The sequence below is a fragment of the Schistocerca nitens genome, chromosome 2, assembly GCF_023898315.1.
Source record: "Schistocerca nitens isolate TAMUIC-IGC-003100 chromosome 2, iqSchNite1.1, whole genome shotgun sequence".
In the NCBI taxonomy this organism is placed as follows: Eukaryota; Metazoa; Arthropoda; class Insecta; order Orthoptera; family Acrididae; genus Schistocerca; species Schistocerca nitens.
This window is the reverse complement of record NC_064615.1, coordinates 238,775,555-238,796,684: the sequence shown is the minus strand read 5'-3', so window position 1 is coordinate 238,796,684 and position 21,130 is coordinate 238,775,555. Positions and strand designations below refer to the sequence as shown.

At 44.5% G+C, this 21,130-nt stretch overlaps 1 protein-coding gene and 1 pseudogene across 1 annotated transcript in view; both read right to left on the bottom strand.

The window, feature by feature from the left end:
- Window positions 1-21,130, bottom strand: part of LOC126234947 (agrin-like) — a 1,214,606-nt gene that overhangs the window by 321,514 nt on the left and 871,962 nt on the right. Inside the window, exon 8 of the mRNA XM_049943685.1 lies at window positions 7,236-7,359. Coding sequence (XP_049799642.1) covers window positions 7,236-7,359 — 124 coding nt within the window. The remainder of the gene's footprint in view (window positions 1-7,235; window positions 7,360-21,130) is intronic.
- LOC126237771 (5S ribosomal RNA) lies at window positions 16,297-16,414 on the bottom strand (annotated as a pseudogene).

The window sequence follows — 21,130 nt, the reverse complement described above, 5'->3', positions numbered from 1 at the left end:
CATTGAAATTGATACACCACGAAGATGACGTGCTACTGACGCGAAATTTAACCGACTGGAAGAAGATGCTGTGATATGCAAATGATTAGCTTTTAAGAGCATTCACAGAAGGCTGGCTCCGGTGGCGACACCTACAACGTGCTGACATGAGGAAAGATTCCAACCGGTTTATCATACACAAACAGCAGTTGACCGGTGTTGCCTGGTGAAACGTTGTTGTGATGCCTCGTGTAAGCAGGAGAAATGCGTACCACCACGTTTCCGACTTTGATAAAGGTCGGATTGTTGCCTATCGCGATTGCGGTTTATCGTATCGCGACATTGCTGCTCGCGTTCGTCGATATCCAATGACTGTTAGCAGAATATGGAATCGGTGGGTTCAGGAGGGTAATACGGAACGCCGTGGTGGATCCCAACGGCCTCGTATCACTAGCAGTCGAGATGACAGGCATCTTATCCGCATAGCTGTAACGGATCGTGCAGCCACGTCTCGATCCCTGAGTCAACAGATGGGGACGTTTGCAAGACAATAACCATCGTGTACGAACAGTTCGATGACGTTTGCAGCAGCATGGACTATCAGCTCGGAGACCATGGCTGCGGTTACCCTTGAAGCTGCATCACAACAGGAGCGCCTGCGATAGTGTACTCAATGACGAACTTGGGTGCACGAATGGCTAAACGACATTTTTTCGGATGAATCCAGGTTCTGTTTACAGCATCATGATGGTCACATCCGTGTTTGGCGACATCGCGGTGAACGCACATTGGAAGCGTGTATTCGTCATCGCCATACTGTCGTATCAGCCGGCGTGATGGTATGGGGTACCATTGGTTACACGTCTCGGTCACCTCTTGTTCGCATTGACGGCACTTTGAACAGTGGACGCTACATTTCAGATGTGCTACGACCCGTGGCTCTACCCCTCATTCGATCCCTGCGAAACGCTACATTTCAACAGGATAATGCACGACCGCAGGTTGCAGGTCCTGTACGGGCCTTTCTGGATACAGAACATATTCGATTGCTGCCCTGGCCAGCATATTCTCCAGATCTCTCACCAATTGAAAACGTCTGGTCAATGGTGGCCGAGCAACTGGCTCGTCACAATACGCCAGTCACTACTCTTGATGAACTGTGGTATCGTGTTGAAGCTGCATGGGCAGCTGTACATCTACACACCATCCAAGCTCTGTTTGACTCAATGCCCAAGCGTATCAAGGCCGTTATTACGGCCAGAGGTGGTTGTTCTGGGTACTGACTTCTCAGGATGTATGCACCCAAATTGCGTGAAAATGTAATCACATGTCAGTTCTAGTGTAATATATTTGTCCAATGAATACCAGTTTATCATCTGCATTTCTTCTTGGTGTAGCAATTTTAATGGCCAGTAGTGTACATGATTAGAGTAGCAATTCTCCGTGATAGGTTGATGGCCTTCAAAGTACATTACTGTCGTTCGTGTTAGCAGCTGTTACTGTTACCAGGATTGGTACCGTATATAAAGAGTATGTAGAGATTCAGATAGTGTTTGATCACTGTGAAGAACACGGAGATGCCACGTATTCGTGATTTATCATCACCTGAGAGAGTTTGTAAGAGACCTCATTGTGGGTCTTCATTTGGCCAGCTGTATAGAATTGTCCAGTATCCAGACTTTAGGGGCTTTCGGATGTGACAGTGGCACGATGTTGGATTGCATGGGAACGAGAGGTCAGGCGTACTCCTCATCAAAGTTCATGTCGACTATGAATCACTACCATAATGGAGTCAAGATGTGACATGAAGTGACGCAAGAGGTATGCGCCCGTTTTATGAAATTTAAAATGTTATGCATATGGGCTGAAGCGGCCAGTGAAAATTTGTACCAAGGCCGAGAACTGAACTTGCGTTCCTGCTTGCAAGGCAGGTGCGTTAGTCACTGAAGCACCATGGCACAGCGGTTCACACAACTGCACGGATTACCCTCACACACCTCCCTTCTTAACCCAAATTCTCACTGCCGCTCCAGTCTACTTTAAAGTGCCCATTACATAAAATCATATCTCTATGAGACCAGTAAAGTCTCTGAAATTGTGCCATTTGATTTGAAATTTGTAATGCTGAACAGTGTTGATATTGACACTGGATAAATATTTACTAGTCAGTGGATATGAGGCAACTGCTATACTGACGTGTTTCGAATACCCTCATCTTCAGAAAATGTTCAAATGTGTGTGAAATCTTTTGGGACTTAACTGCTAAGGTTATCAGTCCCTAAGTTTACACACTACTTAATCTAAATTATCCTAAGGGCAAACACACACACACACCCATGTCCAAGGGAGGACTCGAACCTCCGCCGGGACCAGCCGCACAGTCCATGACTGCAGCGCCTAGACCGCTCGGCTAATCCCGCGCGGCCTCATCTTCAGAATAGCAAACAGGGGGAAGAGCTTTATACAGGTAGTATGTGGTCTTTCCTAAACGTAACGTACATTTTGGAATGTGTCATATTCACATGACTCCATACTGCGTGTATAAGGTTCGTCTCCTTGACCTGACATTCAGTAGATGAGCGTTTTCGATATGCGCCAATAAACCAGTTGCCTTACATCTAATGACTACTGTCAATGTAATGGCTTTATTACACGCTTCCCAAGCGAATCAAAGCATACATTCAGGCCAGAGGGGGTGTTAAGTTAATTCATAAGTGAGCTCATTCCGTTAAGTTCTTCGTAAGTCTGAATCGATTTTGTGATCTCTGCATGACATCACATACGCTCTCAACCTGTGAATTTTGATTTTGTTTCCTCCTTCAATTCAGAACGCTTCATTTTTTGGCCAGGCAATGTATTATGACGGTCGAACAACTTGGTAAATAGATTCCAGTCCAACTATGTGATTAGGCAAGAATACGAATATGCAGCAAATAATTAAACTGACAATTGTAAGAGAAATACTGTCTGACGTTCATGGTTGTTGCAGAAAAAAACTGATCCTTGTTATATGCAACCGATGTTGTTTCTTGGTAATAGTTGAGTAGAAAAAGCTTCGTGGGAAGCTTCTCAACCGTCAAGTGCCACGACTCGGGAATCCCAGTGATTTTCTAAGCAAGTGACATTGTTTGGAGCATGAAAATCGTTTAAAGACATAATACGCACCCATTAGAATCTGAACTAGAGGTAGCTGCAGTGTTGGAGTAGGAATGCTTCTGACAACACGGTCAATAGAATACATCACGATGTAGCGATGTAAACCGAGGTAAGGATTCGTTGTCGAAATCATGCTGCTTGCCGTAACGAGCTGGCGCAGCTTTTCCTCATACCTCCAGTCTCGTTGCCACAGCAAGACCGCCAGGTCAATGACCAACGAAATTACCATAACCCGAGGCATTTCAGCAGCGTTGCGGCAGCGGCACCTGAGGTGAACAGTGCCGAACAAGCCCGCCCTGGTGCATACAGATACTGCCCGCTCATCCAGGCTGAGCATCGATTAAATTGGTGTCATCGAGTCGGTATCCACTGCAGTCCGGAGTTCAGTCACGAGGCCGCCAAAGATCGTCCGCCATCCTAACAGGACCGCCGGCGTGGAGGTCCAGCTGCAACACTACTGAGCCCAAGATCGAACTGAAGTACACAGCCAAGGATCCACTGTGCAATCAGCAACTCACCCGCCCCCATCAGAACCAGATCATCTGACGTCATATCCACAGACGAGATGTATGACGTGACCAATTAGATGAGAGCGTCTCAACTCTGGGTGGTAGCGGAGCGGTTATGGATCACTTTGACTCCTCAGGGGTAGCTGTGCTTCGTGAAGTTCAAAAACGAGACGTGTCACCGTTACTACAGTGAAAGCGGGTTCTACACACAAGGCTAATGTCTCTACTTCTCACGTCCTATGTTCCTTCTTATGCATAGATATGTAATAGAGGTAACGCTCAGGAACCACCTATTTGAACGAACTGCAGAGGATTTCACCTAGAAGGTCGAAATGTTTCAAAATAATACACAAAGAGACGACATTTCTGTCGACCAGGAGACGACGGAGACCGGTTGGTTTGAATATAACTTCATTATCCCATAAAATCACATTTGTTTCTACGAAATGACCAGATCGGCCACCATCGCCAATCTTCTCGTCATCAATAACAGGCTGTGGTTCAGTCCCACCACTATGGAAACCACGTTATTCCATTATGTCTTTTAACTACACTGGTGGGCATTACGAATGCCACATAATGAATATGGCATGAAGTGTGAATAAAATAATTTTGGATATTAGGACGCGTCATTATAAGACATTAAAGCAACTGAATTGCCGATGTTTCGACCGATTTTGCAGCGGTCGTCTTCAGGGCGGAGAACTCCCCTGAAGAGTACCGCTGCAAAGTCGGTCGAAACGTCGACAGTTCAGTTGTTTTAGTGTTTTATAATGACGTGGTGTAATACCCAAAACTATGTTATTCAAAATGACACTGGCCATGTAAGCCTACGAACTTAAGGCAATAAATGTGCTTTACGCCTACACGCATATGATCAGCATTTCAGCACAACCTCGTGAAATAGGTAAGAGTAACGCTATTTATATTCCATAGTGATGGAAAGATTATGCAGTGGGATTCTCATTCAGAAATCGCATTTGAACGTTATTTTTTGTGAGAAGATCGTGTAATAAGGCGAAACATCTACATACATCAAAAAATGTTTTGCATCAAACCGGTTCTCAGAAGTCCTGAAGACAGACGTTGACTGTGGATATTGTATCACAGACACAGTCCCTTTGACTGTTCAGAGATGTCACTAAACCCGCCCAAAGATGTAAACAACTACGCATGAGCAGGGCCTGTTACACGGAGGGAGTCTGACAGCCGATCAGTTCCAGTCATTCCACCAGGAAGGAGGTAAACTTCTCATGTTGTATCTAGTTCAACCATGCCTAGATGGTCAGTACCGCGGCTCGATCGCGTCCGCATTGCTACTTTTTGCCAGGAAGGGCTCTCAACAAGGGAAGTGTCCAGGCGTCTCGGAGTGAACCAAAGCGATGTTGTTCGGACATGGAGGAGATACAGAGAGACAGGAACTGTCGATGACAAGCCTCGCTCATGCCGCCCAAGGGCTACTACTGAAATGGATGACAGCTACCTACGTATTATGGCTCGGAGGAACCTTGACAGCAACTCCACCATGTTCAATAATACTTTTCGTGCAGCCGCAGGACGTCGTGCTACGACTCAAACTGTGCGCATCTTCACACCCAAAGTCCATGGCGAGGTCCATCTTTGCAACCACGACACCATGCAGCGCGGTGCAGATGGGCCCAACAACATGCCGAATGGACCGCTCAGGATTGGCATCACTTTCTCTTCACCGATAAGTGTCGCATATGCCTTCAACCAGACAATCGTCGGAGACTTGTTTGGAGGCAACCCGGTCATGTTGAACGCCTTAGACACACTGTCCAGTTAGTGCAGCAAGGTGGAAGTTCCCTGCTGTTTTGGTGTGGCATTATGTGGGGACTTTCACCGCTGGTGGTCATGGAAGCCCCGTAACCGCTGTACGACACGTGAATGCCCTCCTCCGATCGATAGTGTAATCATATCGGCAGCATATTGGCGAGGCATTCGTCTTCAAGGACAATTCGCGCCCCCGTCGTGCACCTCTTGTGAATGCTTCCTTCAGGATAACGACATCGCTCGACTAGAGTGAACCCTATCGAACATGCCTGGGATAGATTGAAAAGGGCTGTTTAAGGACAACGTGACCCATCAATCACCCTGACGGATCTATGCCAAATCGCCGTTGAGAAGTAGGACAATCTGGACCAACTGTGCCTTCATGAATTTGTGGATAGTATGCCACGACGAATACAGGCATGAATCAATGCAAGGGGACATGCTGCTTGGTATTAGAAGTACCGGTGTGTACAGCAATCTGGACCACCACCTCTGAAGGTCTCGCTGTATGGTGGTACAACATGCAATGTGTGGTATACATGACTAATAAAAAGGGCGGAACTGATTATGCTGATCTCTATTCCAATTTTCTGTACAGGTTCCGGAACTCTCGGAATCGAGGTGATGCAAAATCTTTTTTTGATGTGTGTAATAACACAGGTATGAATTCGACAGGGCTTCGGTTTATCATCCTGCAACATTTCTACTTACACTAATCAGGATTCCTCGACTGTCATGAGGCTATGGAATGTATGGGTTAAGGAAAGTGATACTCCGCAGTGTTGAGCCAACGGCACGCAGGATTTAAGTTGCTCTGCGCGACTAACGCCAGGGAGGACGGCTATTCGGTTCGCATAGCTGGTTAGGAATGAACAGCCACGTCACACATCTTGAAACAGGAAACTGACTTGTTTGTAATAAGTCCATACAGATAGTGATACAATGCCTGGACGTCGACTGTTGGGTGCCCAGTAACAACACCTCCTGGTTCTGCTTACAGGATCACGATGAACGTATCTGTGTGTGGAGGTTCCAAGAGGAATGAATGTGGACAGACAGCATTCGTTGTGGCCATATTAGCCCAGCACCTGGTGTGGTAGTACTGGGTGCGATGGATGCTCAACATTGTCACCTCTAGTTTATAAATCCAAGTAATATGGACAGCAGGCGTTACATTTCTGACATGTTTAGGGCGATGGCTGTGCCATTTATTCGAGGTCTCATCTTTTAGCAAGATAATCCAAGACCATATGCTGCTTGTGTCCTGACGTACCTCAGTTCAGAAGGTGTTTGACTGTTGCCTTGACCAGCACGATCCCCAGATCTCTTACCGAAGGAAAAATCTTGGAACTTATGAGTTACCGAGAGACTCACCGCCACCGCACGCCAGCCACTACGGCTGAATAATTCTGACAGAGTGTTGAACCAAGATGAGCCATCGTAACCGAATCTCTATCCACGTTCAACTAAGATGTATGGTGGGTCAGAGTGATTACTGCTGCCAAACGTGTAAGCTGTGTTTACTATATTTCGCACCGTGTATACCCCTAAATCACTTATAAAATTAACATATTCTTCCTGCTACATCGTATTTGCACAATAAATGAAATTCTGTTATTTTCTATTCTTCTAAGTATTACTACTTTAACAGCCAGCAGTGTCTTAGTAATTTTTATTAAATTGTGATGCATAATGCCTATGAGCTTTTAATTATGCAATGGAGAAAGTAATGAGTAAAACTGCAGGCAGCTAATGAGCGCCTCATATTCGGTAAGTGCAGCTGCCGTGTTCACTCACCGCAGGCGCCCTCGTGCGCGACGTGCAGGCTCCTGTTGAGTAGGCAGGCCGCGCGACGCATCTCGCACGCACTGGGGTACGTACTGCCGTCGGAACCGCACACCGGCCGCACCTCGCCAGACTCCTGCAGACAAACAACACGAGAATGTATCGTACTCATACGAAAAGGAAACGATATAATCTGGAGAAGTTTTTCACACTGCAGAAACTTGTAACGATAACTTTATTAAACGGTAAATGACAAAGAACTTGCCCCCTTTCTAACAGCCGTGTACCGCAAGTCTCTAGAGGAACGGAAGATTCCAAATGATTGGAAAAGAGCACAGGTAGTCCCAGTCTTCAAGAACGGTCGTCGAGCAGATGCGCAAAACTGACATCGATCTGTTGTACAATTTTAGAACATGCTTTTGCTCGCGTATCATGTAATTTCTGGAATCCTGGAATTTACTTTGTAGGAATCAACATGGATTCCGGACACAGTGATCGTGTGAGAACGAACTCGCTTTATTTGTTCATGAGACCCAGAAAATATTAGCTTTAGCCTCCCAGGTAGATGCCATTTTCCTTGGCTTCCGGAAGGTGTTCGATACAGTTCCGCACTGTCGCCTGATAAACAAAGTAAGAGCATACGGAATATCAGACCAGCTGTGTGGCTGGATTGAAGAGTTTTTAGCAAACAGAACACAGCATGTTGTTCTCAATGGAGAGACGTCTACAGACGTTAAAGTAACCTCTGGCATGCCACAGGGGAGTATTATGGGACCATTGCTTTTCACAATATATATAAATGACCTAGTAGATAGTGTCGGAAGTTCCATGCGGCTTTTCGCGGATGATGCTGTAGTATACAGAGAAGTTGCAGCATTAGAAAATTGTATCGAACTGCAGGAAGATCTGCAGCGGATAGGCACTTGGTGCAGGGAGTGGCAAGTGACCCTTAACATAGACAAATGTAATGTATTGCGAATACATACAAAGAAGGATCCTTTATTGTATGATTATATGATAGCAGAACAAGCGCTGGTAGCAGCTACTTCTGTAAAATATCTGGGAGTATGCGTACGGAACTATTTGAAGTGGAATGATCATATAAAATTAATTGTTGGTAAGGCGGGTGCCGGGTTGAGATTCATTGGGAGAGTCCTTAGAAAATGTAGTCCATCAACAAAGAAGGTGGCTTGCAAAACAAACGTCGGCCTATACTTGAGTATTGCTCATCAGTGTGGGATCCGTACCAGGTCGGGTTGACAGAGGTGATACAGAAGATCCAAAGAAGAGCGGCGCGTTTCGTCACAGGGTTATTTGGTAAGCGTAATAGCGTTACGGAGATGCTTAGCGAACTCAAGTGGCAGACTCTGCAAGAGAGGCGCTCTGCATCGCGGTGTAGCTTGCTCTCCAGGTTTCGAGAGGGTGCGTTTCTGGATGAGGTATCGAATATGTTGCTTCCCCCTACTTATACCTCCCGAGGAGATCACGAATGTAAAATTAGAGAGATTCGAGCGCGCACGGAGGCTTTCCGGCAGTCGTTCTTCCCGCGAACCATACGCGACTGGGACAGGAAAGGGAGGTAATGACAGTGGCACGTAAAGTGCCCTCCGCCACACACCGTTGGGTGGCTTGCGGAGTATAAATTTAGATATTGATGTAGATCACTGCACCTAAATATATTACATTCATAGGCAATATCGTTGTCAAAGAAAGTCATACTAATACATCACGAAGTGCTTCTGATAAAGCGAATTTCTATTTGCTGCCAGCTTCAATCAAAGGCATCTTAATTAGATTACACAGTGAAGGCTTTCACGACCGGTTGGCATAGTTGCTGGCGAATCTTCCAGATTATATGGTCGTGTTCCATGAAAATTTTTCGTTCCTCACGTTTCGACCAGAACTGTGTTGGACATCTCCTGGTTCCGTTGAGTCTAGCCGACTGTCAGGTAGGATGTCGGAGTGCGACACAAATGCTTTGAAAAGGGACGTATGGTAGAGGTTCAGACATGATCGAAAGAAGAGTCCTTGTCAAAGATAAAATTTAACTGTCTAACTGTCGTCTGTCAAAAAAAAAGATAGTGACATATGGGCAGTAGAAGTTCAATAGCAACTTTTATCTGTGACAATGAGTATCTCGGGCAAACACGTGCAAACTTCTACAAAACCACACAACGAGTCAGTCAAAAATACTCAGCGGAAGCCGGAGCATCAGTGAAGTGTCTTACGCAGCTGTGGACGAAACTTCGGGAACGAGAAACTTTCATGGACCACGCCCATAGAGCCCGGAAGATTCATCAGCATCATCGTCATTAGGCAAAATAAAATTCTTACACCAGCCTATATCAAACCATTCTTTCTGTAGAGTAAATAATGAAAAGAAAATTATAAAAAGAGACTTCGTGAGCTACACTAGTCAAGGGTACAATGTGTTTACCCATCTGGGTAATCTGCTAACTCTACAAGATTACGATGCATGCATTTCCAAAGGAACTTTGCATCGTAATCAGAATAATACAGGCCCTGCAATATCGTTTTTATCTGCCGACACCGGGCAAGCGACTTTCAAGTATAACGTCTGACCTGTACGGAAAAATACATAATGGATGTATGAGTACAGGTCGTAGACGCATGGCTGACGCCATATGGAAGTTCGGGTGTGGCCGTAAGTCATGCAGCCATAGCCAAATGGTAAGGCGACCGCTCGCTATAAGCGGGAAATCCGGGGCACAAATTTTCATTGTCGTCATTACATTCTACAGCTGATGGTAGTTCCTATTCGCAATTGCAAAGTCATTTGATGTGCTACATGATTACTAGGCAATTCACACTTGACTGTTTGTCAGATGGTGCATAGAATCAGTTTCAATTACTCAACCGATCCACTCTCAAATACCTGTAGACCATCTAAACAGAACGTTTGAATCTTTCCGTGTTTCCTGTGATTTCTCTTATTTTATCATGACAGTCAGCAAAATATTACGGCATTCGGAGGACAAATTTGGTGATTGGAATTTCGTGTAATTAGCTGGTTGTATCGGCGACGTGTTTGTTTTAATTATTGCCTCCCCCAGCAGCTTATTATATTTGTGACTACATGTACTATTTCGTGGTAATAAAAAACAAGCTGCCTTTCAAATCTCGCCCATACGCGAGAGAGGACAGATAAGCATAGTGCAGACACGATGTTTAGTAGATTTGTTGCGCCTTCTCTTCTGCGAATAAAATGCACTCTCTTGTTCGTCTTCCCTATAATATCTTTATGTAGTGGTTCCGATTTAACTTGTTAGTTATTGTAATACCTGGGCATTTAATTGAACCGACAACCTGTGAATTACCGAGCGAGGTGGCGCAGTGGTTAGACACTGGACTCGCATTCGGCAGGACGACGGTTCAATCCCGCGTCCGGCCATCCTGATTTAGGTTTTCCGTGATTTCCCTAAATCGCTCTAGGCAAATGCCGGGATGGTTCCTTTGAAAGGGCAAGGCCGATTTCCTTCCCCCTCCTTCCCTCATCCGATGAGACCGATGACCTCGATGTCTGGTCTTCTTCCCCAAGACCCCAACCCAACCTGTGAATTTATGTGATTTACCGTGTACCGTAATTTAACGTATTCTTTTAGTATGTATGTGGAGAACCTCCCTTTTTTATTGTCAAGGAACAATTACCTCTTTAAACACCATACCTTTATCTAGTCTGAATCATTTTACAATTGGTGTTGATCTTCTGACGACTTTACTAGACAGTAAATGGCGGTATCACCAGCAATCAATCTAAGGGGGTTGCCCAGATTGTAGTAACATTCGTGTTCCCTGACTATGTGGTGTTCACTTCGAATGCTACACTCCAGACAGCATCTGGGGAGTTAGGAAAAGACGGGGTACTAAGATCACTCAGTTGTATAAATGCATTTTACTGTTGACAACAGTGATGAAGCGTGACTGTACAATTTTGTTCATATCATTGACGCCATTGTGAGGACGAAATTATATTGGCTGTTGTAACAATTTTATCCTACCTAACGATAATCGTCACGGCCGAAAGTGGCAGCTACTAAAGTTTTATTTGTCAGCAGGTCTTGGAACTACGTAAGTATTTCTTTCTCTTTACTATCTGTGCTACACTTCATGCACAAAATACATCTTACCTTATTATATATGTCTTTACTGTATATTTATTAATTTAAAAGTCTGTGTGAATGGCACATGTTCATAGGAATGATGAAACCAACCTTTTTGTGCCTTATGTCACTATCAGTGCTGGTGCTTTTATTCAACAAGTTTAAGGTAAAATCCATCCGATAAATAACCTTCTTTATACAGATTATTAAAATATACGTTTTATAGCCTAATTGTTCTTGTGAATTATCTTAGTGACAGACCACCCAAAAACTGTAACCATGGATAAAGGTATTTGAATCGTGACTGCTGTGTTGCCTCGTTCCACCGCATAACATAAGTTGTTACACGTGATGAGTTCCAAGGATGTGTGCATGATGTGTTGTTTGAAGATACGCCTTGCGCAACTGTCTTTGGGCTGATAAAGGGCAGGGAGACAGTAACGTCGTGCTGCGTTCTTTGGAGTCGTAGTCAAAATGGGTTTGGTCTGCGATGTATGAAAGGCCCCGAATTTGCTTTAAAATTTACGGTTGATTTTTGGAGCTGAGTGGATGCAGATCTAGATGGAAACACGTGCTGCTTTAATCGATGTGGTCGCACCATGCTCTTGCGCATAGGGAATACATTGCTACCATGCCTCGGTATTTTACGAATGAGTTTGAGCTTTGTACCCACCGAGGTGAGGATATCCACCCAGTCTTTCATCAACCATTCTTGTATAATGCTTACGTAGCTCTTCTCAGCTGTAAGAAAGTCACTTTCACGTTTTAACAGCTTTCTGCCGAGTATTACCTTCGAGTGTTGAGAAATATGGGGTTAACGGGTTGTGTTGAGGTAGTTTTACACGTGGTACCTTAAGTACACACATTATTGGGCTGGTTGTTTTCTCTCTGCGTCGACCAGTCTTCCCACAAAAATGGCACATAATTTACTAGCAGATGTTTTCTGCACAGTCATTACTGCACCACAAAGTGGACTACGCCTGTCAGTATAGAACAACCGTTTTGCTTCTCACCTCACCGGCTGGCCGAGGGAAAATTAGCGTTAATGGCTTGGTCTTGTCACCTGTACTTGGAGGTACTAACCAACCTAAAAACATACTGCTTCTAATAGCTACAAGCATGTTGATATAAAGTTGTTTCATACAACGTACTCAATCACCAATAGAATTATCTACACTTACGAGACACACTGTATGTACTAGATAATTGTCTTTGTTGGAACTGCAGCGCACGTATATGAATAATGAGCACAATTTATTCGTTCCCCATTTCACTGTTCAATGAATATATGCCCTTTTACTTCTTAATATCTCCATTGTCAATAGAGTGCATTAACTATACTGTTTCATAGCGAGTCCACTTTATGCGTCAGCCTTGTTCGGAAAATGTTACCGATTGAACATAGTGCAGCTAAAACATTATCCATGTGTGATTAACTTGCAACCTACCCAGGCTTTCATAAGTCTACAACAGACGGTGCTATGCATGTGGACATTGTCTACAGTGCTCGTCAACTTGCATTATGAGGATTAAAATTACATGTGATCAAAAGATGCAGCTACTAATTCAAGGCAACTAATAGAGAACAGTTAAATACATTCAGTGTCCACATGCTGTACATTACTTTGATTCAGAATCAAATAGCCTCTCCTTATCTGCTGAAATAATTCGCTCCTACTTTGCAGTAAGACATACATGTTCGTTTCTTTTGTATATATGGGTTTGCACATTATACAGACTGCACTCACATGTGCATTCCAGGGTTTATTCCTGTAAGGAACACTCTAATTACATTAATGTTCTCAAATGCAACGCTGTACATTTCAGGGATGTAATCTTACACTTGGCGTACCCTACCTTGATATATCGCCTGACATAAGAAGAATACAGTAATCTTACACGCTAAGCAAAACTACATAATATCCAATCGGATGATCATACATAAAAAGGCTGTGTAATAGAATATGTAAAGGAAACAAGTAAGAAAGGAGAATGAAGGTTATCTGTCAATGACTAGTGATGCAGTACAAGTTTGGAAATGAGACGGTATTGGGAATGAAATCAGTCATGTCCTTCCGAAGGGAACTATACCGGCTTTTGCTTTGAGCGATGCAATAAAAGCACAGAAAACGTAAATCTGAAGGACGTGATTGAAATTTGAACCGCAGCCCTCCAAGTGTTTTAATATTGAAACAATTTGCGCAAAGTATGGCACAAAATGTAACACCCCAAGAAACCCGAAAACCCAAATAAGAATGTCATCATAATTTAAAGTAGGGAACAGTGTTATCCTGACAGGTACGACAACTTTGACAATAATATAACACCTTAAAGTTTTGATGAACACCAATTTCAAGAATTACGGAGCAACACTGTGTGAAAGAACCGCAGAAATCAATGTGGGACCCACGACGAACGTATTCGTTAGGACATAGCGGCAAAATTTGAATGAGCTGCGGCAGCAGACGACCGACGAGAGTGCTTTTGGTAACAGCACGACATAGCCTGCAGCACCTCTCCTGGGCTCGTGACTATATCGGTTGGATCCTAGTCCACTGGAAAACCGTTGCCAGCTCAAATGAGCCCCGATCTCAGTTGGTAAGAGCTGATGGTGGTGTTGGAGTGTGACGCAAAGCCACAAAGCCATGGACGTGTTGTCAACATGGCACTGTGCAAGCTGGTGATTTTTCCATAATGTTGTAGGCTACATGGATTCGACTGGGTCCTTTGGTCCAACTGAACGGATCACTGACTGGAAATGGTTATGTTCGGCTACCTGGAGATCATTTGGAGCAATAAATGACCAAGTTCACAAACAACGATGAAATGTTTGTGGATGGGAATGCGACATTTCATTGGACCTCAGTTGTTCGTGACTGATTTGAAGAACGTTCTGGACAGTTCGAGTCACCCAGATGACTCGATATGAATCCCACTGAACATTTATGGGACACAATCGAGAGATCAGTTCATGCACAAAATCCTGCATCGGCTGGACTTTCGCAATTTTGAGCGACTATAGAGCTCGGCTATAGAGCATGGCTATAGAGCATGGATCAATGATTCTGCAGGGGATTTCCAATGATTTGTTGATCCATGCCACTTAGAGTTGCTGCACTACGCCGAGAAAAAGGAGGCCCGACACGTTTTTAGATGGTATACCATGATTCCTGTCGCCTCAGTGTAAATACATAAATATAACAGAGGCTCTACATCATTTTACGTAACAGATGCAAAATGCGTTTAGTATCACTAAAATTATGGTATCTGTATTGAAATGTGGTCTGTATTGAATTGTGGTTTTAGTCTCGTTGAGGATGTTATAGTGTTAGCAATTTAAGTATGTTTTTTTATGTACTTGATAATAAATATAATATAGTGCTAGTAAGTCACACGTCATATACAAAGGTTTGGTAAAAATACTTTTTTATTAGTGGACACACTACGTAATGCATATTTTCACACATTTTTCTTAATGGGCATGTCTTTAACATTCTAGAGTATGAATGTATTTTTTCTACAGCCCTTGATGTATTAAGTCGAATAGAATGACGATGCGTTGCTTGACTTAAAGATGCTTTGCGATAGTCTTCTGTACATATCAGACCAGCTTCGTGTTTCGATTGAAGCGTTTCCCAGCAAACACAAAACAGCAAATCATTCTTAACGGAGAGAAATTGCCAGACGTAAAAATAACTTCATGCGTACCGCAAGGGGATATAATATATATAAATGAGGTACTGAGCGACTTCGGGAGCTTCATGAGGCTTTATGCGGTTGATGGTGTTCGATGCAGAGATGTCACGAAGTTAGAAAATTTCAGCGAAATACAGGAAGGCCATCAGTTGACTATCAACGTAGATGCATCGTATTATCGATAAATAAGCAGAGTTACACATTGTTATATGGGTACACAATTACAGATCAATGACTGCGAGGAGTTGCACCCATTAAATATCTGGGAGTACGTGTAACGATCGATTTAAAGTGGAACGACCACATAAAGATAAGTGCTGGTAAGACATATGCTAGGCGGAGATTCTTTGGAAGGATCCCCAGGAAATAAAGGCCGTCGACAAAGGAGGTACCAAACAAAACACTCGTTCAATCAGTACTCGAATACTGGTCGTCAGACTAGGATCCGCACCAGATAGGATTGACAGAGGGACAGGGAAGAGCCAAAGAAGGGCAGCTCGTTTCGTCATAGCGCAAAAGTATTAGAGATGCTCATCCAGTTCCAGTGGCACACGTAACATGAGAGGCATGATTCATCAGCGTGTGGTTCACTTTTTGCTATGTTCCTAGAAGAGTCAACCGATACATAGTTTCTCCTGTATATATCTCGCGAAACGACCATGAAGGTAAAATGAGAGAGAACTGACCTCACACGGAGGATCACTAATAGTTTTTCTTCTCACAGACCAACAGACCACTTATGACTAGTAGAGGAAAGGGGAAAAGTGACAATGTTGCACAAAGTACTCTCCTCCACACACCATAATGTTCCTTGCGAGTACTGCTCTAGATGTAACTTTTTTGTGGGAGGTTGAAATAGTGCTTCACCAGTGCTCATGGCCTTAGTGGCTGTTAATACTGTTCCTTTCTACAGTGATGTCATTCCAAAGATAGCGCTGGAGTGCACGTTGAAGGTGCGGCGGTGGGACTTGAAGTCCCATACCATCCTCCGACGGTGGAAGTTCAAGTTGCAAGCAAGAGGTAACATAACTACTACTACTACTACTACTCCGTCCGAACAGGCCTTGGAAGGCCTACCGCTACCGACGGGCCACCATGTCATCCTCAGCCCACAGGCGTCACTGGATGCGGATATGGATGGGCATGTGGTCAGCACACCGTTCTCCCGGCTGTATGTCAGTTTACAAGAGCGGAGGCGCTACTTCTCAGTCAAGTAGGTGCTCAGTTTGCGTCACAAGGGCTGAGTGTACCCCGCTTGCCTACAGCGCTCGGCAGACCGGATGGTCACCCATCCAAGGTCTAGCCCAGACCCACAGCGCTTGCCTTCGGTGATCTGACGGGAACCGGTGTTACCACTGCGGCATGGCCGTTGGCAACATAATTAATAACTGCATTAGGTACCAACATCGGTGGTTTACGATGGTCGACACCCATCGAGTGGTCAAGTCAACACTAACGCTTCATTAGAGGCCGCGTCAGGGCTGCTGTAGATGTAGATGTCGTTTTCCGTTTTTCGTCCTGACAAGGTATGTTCCTCAGCGAGAGTTTGTAAGACTACAATGCCTTGATGAATTAGCACTGCTTTCGTAAAGATTTATGAGGATACTACAAAAAAATATATCTTGACAAAATAAATTTGGACAACGTTGTGATTCGTTGCTTCACAAAACGTAGAGTGAATCAGGGGAAGATGGCAGTCGCGGTATGATGGCTATATGCTCGTGTTTCTTCACTGTGGCACGAGAGCGCAGCACCCAGAGGTCCACAGCTACCATGAGCCCAAGTCTGAAGGGACAAGGGGTACATGCGTTTGTAACGAATATTTTTTGCCTTTGGAAGCCAAAAAACTGTGTTATTTATTAAAACTTACTGTCTAAAGCAATCGCAGATGTATTTAAAAACAATAACAGCGATTTCTATATATTTTTACTAGTTATAACCGTATGTTTATCATGCACTCTATATTTCGAACTAAACGTGAGTTCAGTTAGTTCCTGTCTGCTTCCATACTGGAACACCAGTTTCAGCTTGCATCTCACTCCGATACCTAGGAATGACGCCAAATTTTCTTTGTGGTAAGTGGGACACTCGTAATACTTTTTTGTCCGTTTATTTATTTGCAGGTGATGTCTAGAAATTACGGAGAAGCATCACAATGGAACCAGAGTTCTTGGTGTATCTGGTATATCTGGCAACTCAGAACCCATCACTAATAATCAATTTGTAAACTCAGAAGTTGCATCTGACGCAAGTATTGCAGCTAAGGCAGGGATCTCTAGCTCGTTTGAAAAGATGGCGCTGATACCAATTTTGAAAACGCCAGGGAAAAGACGAAGAAAACTGCATCGGTGTTGACAGCGCACGAAAGACTACAAAGTTTGAAAGCAGACCGAGATTCTATCAAACGAGGGAGAAAAGTAAAATCGACTGCTGACGACAATGTCTGTGTTGTCTCTAAAGGAAACTTCTTCGGAAAAAAAGGACGTGCGTCGACTCGATTCAGTGAATTCACTATAAGAAGTAGCTTCATAAAACATGCACAGATAAAGCTGATATGTGTAACGACTGTTCTATAAAACAGAACGGTCAATAACAGCAGTATAAACTTTTATTTTGTGTTAGGGACAATAAAATACGTCGTGGATATCCAGAAGGCTTTTCACACTGTACCACACAAGCGGCTCGTAGTAAAATTGCGTGCTTATGGAATATCGTCTGAGTTACGTGACTGGATTTGCGATTTACTGTCAGAGAGGTTACAGTTCGTAGTAAGTGACGGAAAGTCATCAAGTGAAACAGAAGTGATTTCAGGCGTTCCCCAAGGTAGTGTTATAGGCCCTTTGCTGTTCCTTATCTATATAAACGATTTGGGAGACAATCTGAGCAGCCGTCTTCGGTTGTTTGCAGATGACGCTGTCATTTATCGACTAATAAAGTCATCAGAAGATCAAAACAAACTGCGAAACGATTTATAAGAAATATCTGAATGGTGCGAAACGTGGCAGTTGACCCTAAATAAGGAAAAGTGTGAGGTCATCCACATGAGTGCGAAAAGGAACTCGTTATCTTCGGTTACACGATAAATCAGTCTAATCTAAAAGCCGTAAATTCAACTAGATATCTAGGTATTACTATTACGAACAACTTAAATTGGAAAGAACACGTAGAAAATGTTGTGGGTAAGGCTAACCAAAGGCTGCGTTTTATTGGCAGGACACTTAGAAAATGTAACAAACCTACTAAGGAGACTGCCTACACTACGCTTGTCCGTCCTCTTTTAGAATACTGCTGTGCGGTGTGGGATCCTTACCAGGTAGGACTGACGAAGTACATCGAAAAAGTTCAAAGAAAGACAGCACGTTTCGTATTATCGCGAAATATGGGAGAGAGTGTCACAGAAATGATACAGGATTTGGGATGGACATCATTAAAAGAAAGGCGTTTTTCGTTGCGACGGAATCTTCTCACGAAATTCCAATCACCAACTCTCTCCTCCGAATGCGAAAATATTTTGTTGACGTGGACCTACATAGGCCGGAACGATCACCACGATAAAATAAGGGAAATCAGAGTTCGTACGGAAAGATGTAGGTGTTCATTCTTTCCGCGCGCTATACGAGATTGGAATAATAGAGAATTTTGAAGGTGGTTCGATGAACCCTTGGCCAGGCACTTAAATGTGATTTGCAGAGTATCGATGTAGATGTAGATGTGGAACAAAATTGCTGACGGTATCAAAATTATTTTGCTAACTTACTACGATCTTCGGGTTGAGATGGCCATCAGTTCAAACTGTAGAAAAAGAAATACTACGGAAGATGAAAGTTACGATTTTATCACATACATTGGTTTTCAGTATGAAAAAATCCTTATGAAACACGTGTGAGTACTCAAGTTTTAAAAATTTCAAAATTCTCGTCACAGTTTCATGTAGACGCAAAAAGTATTGCATCTTCCTCCGACATGCTGTACATGGTCTGTTTAATCGATACGATTTACTCACTACAGGTATATGTTTTACTGCTGCAATATTGTCCGTATTTGCAATTCCTGCACCGCAAATTTAGGGTGATTTAGGGAATGTCCATTGATTAGCAATAGATGTCTAACAAGTGAACTCTTGTGTGCGGATTCAGAATCTTAAGAGGATACTGCGCAGGCGATCGACAATCCGTGCAGGCGTCTCTAGATTAGCGTAATAAGTATTCACGACAGGGACGGCCTAAAGAGGCAGACAGGCAGATCCGTCGGCGCGACAAACTCGCCGCCGTGGCGGCTGAAATGCGCGCGTCAGCTCTAAGAAACGAGGCACCGTTACCGGAGCCGGCGAAACCCAATTTTCCGGAGAGCTCCGATACAAAGACGCGCTCCCGCGGCGCGTTTTTAGCATTCAGGAGCCGCCTCTTAATATAACACAATCAGCGAAAAGGAGGCTGCGCAAAATAAATACAACGGCGTAATGGTGTTCTCGCGCTGTTGAAACTTTCAATTACAGGCGGGGGCTGTCTAGAACATCTTAACAGCGGCGCGTGACCCGAATGTGTGCGCGGCGGGTTGCCGAAGCTGCAGGAGCGCGCCAGGTAGCTGCGAATTGCATCTCACTCTGCGAAAGGTGTTGATAATTTAGTTAATTACATTGGGATTACACAAACTTCCGAATGGAACTATAGACTGCCGAGTGATATACTATACCGAAAGACATACGACGTGATTTTCGCTGTCTATTATTCTTATATTTCTTACTTGCTGGACTTTGCAGTAGTTCTCCGCGCACAGGAAACAACTTCCATCAGTACATAAATACTGTGACACGATCTGACATGCTCAGTGGCTTATATATATATATATATATATATATATATATATATATATATATATATATATATATATATATATATATATATATATATTAGGGCCATCTGAATGGTTTTTAAGTAGCCTTCCACAACTTTCTTGCGGCAAGTTCTTCATATCATACTAGACATTACACCCATTACCGTAAACTAGTTGTATACGTCATAAAATAGTGTGACCGAAAAGTCAGGGGCATGAAAATACACTCCTGGAAATGGAAAAAAGAACACATTGACACCGGTGTGTCAGAACCACCATACTTGCTCCGGACACTGCGAGAGGGCTGTACAAGCAATGATCACACGCACGGCACAGCGGACACACCAGGAACCGCGGTGTTGGCCGTCGAATGGCGCTAGCTGCGCAGCATTTGTGCACCGCCGCCGTCAGTGTCAGCCAGTTTGCCGTGTCATACGGAGCTCCATCGCAGTCTTTAACACTGGTAGCATGCCGCGACAGCGTGGACGTGAACCGTATGTGCAGTTGACGGACTTTGAGCGAGGGCGTATAGTGGGCATGCGGGAGGCCGGGTGGACGTACCGCCGAATTGCTCAACACGTGGGGCGTGAGGTCTCCACAGTACATCGATGTTGTCGCCAGTGGTCGGCAGAAGGTGCACGTGCCCGTCGACCTGGGACCGGACCGCAGCGACGCACGGATGCACGCCAAGACCGTAGGATCCTACGCAGTGCCGTAGGGGACCACACCGCCACTTCCCAGCAAATTAGGGACACTGTTGCTCCTGGGGTATCGGCGAGGACCATTCGCAACCGTCTCCATGAAGCTGGGCTACGGTCCCGCACACCGTTAGGCCGTCTTCCGCTCACGCCCCAACATCGTGCAGCCCGCCTCCAGTGGTGTCGCCACAGGCGTGAATGGAGGGACGAATGGAGACGTGTCGTCTTCAGCGATGAGAGTTGCTTCTGCCTTGGTGCCAATGATGGTCGTATGCGTGTTTGACGCCGTGCAGGTGAGCGCCACAATCAGGACTGCATACGACCGAGGCACACAGGGCCAACACCCGGCATCATGGTGTGGGGAGCGATCTCCTACACTGGCCGTACACCACTGGTGATCGTCGAGGGGACACTGAATAGTGCACGGTACATCCAAACCGTCATCGAACCCATCGTTCTACCATTCCTAGACCGGCAAGGGAACTTGCTGTTCCAACAGGACAATGCACGTCCACATGTATCCCGTGCCACCCAACGTGCTCTAGAAGGTGTAAGTCAA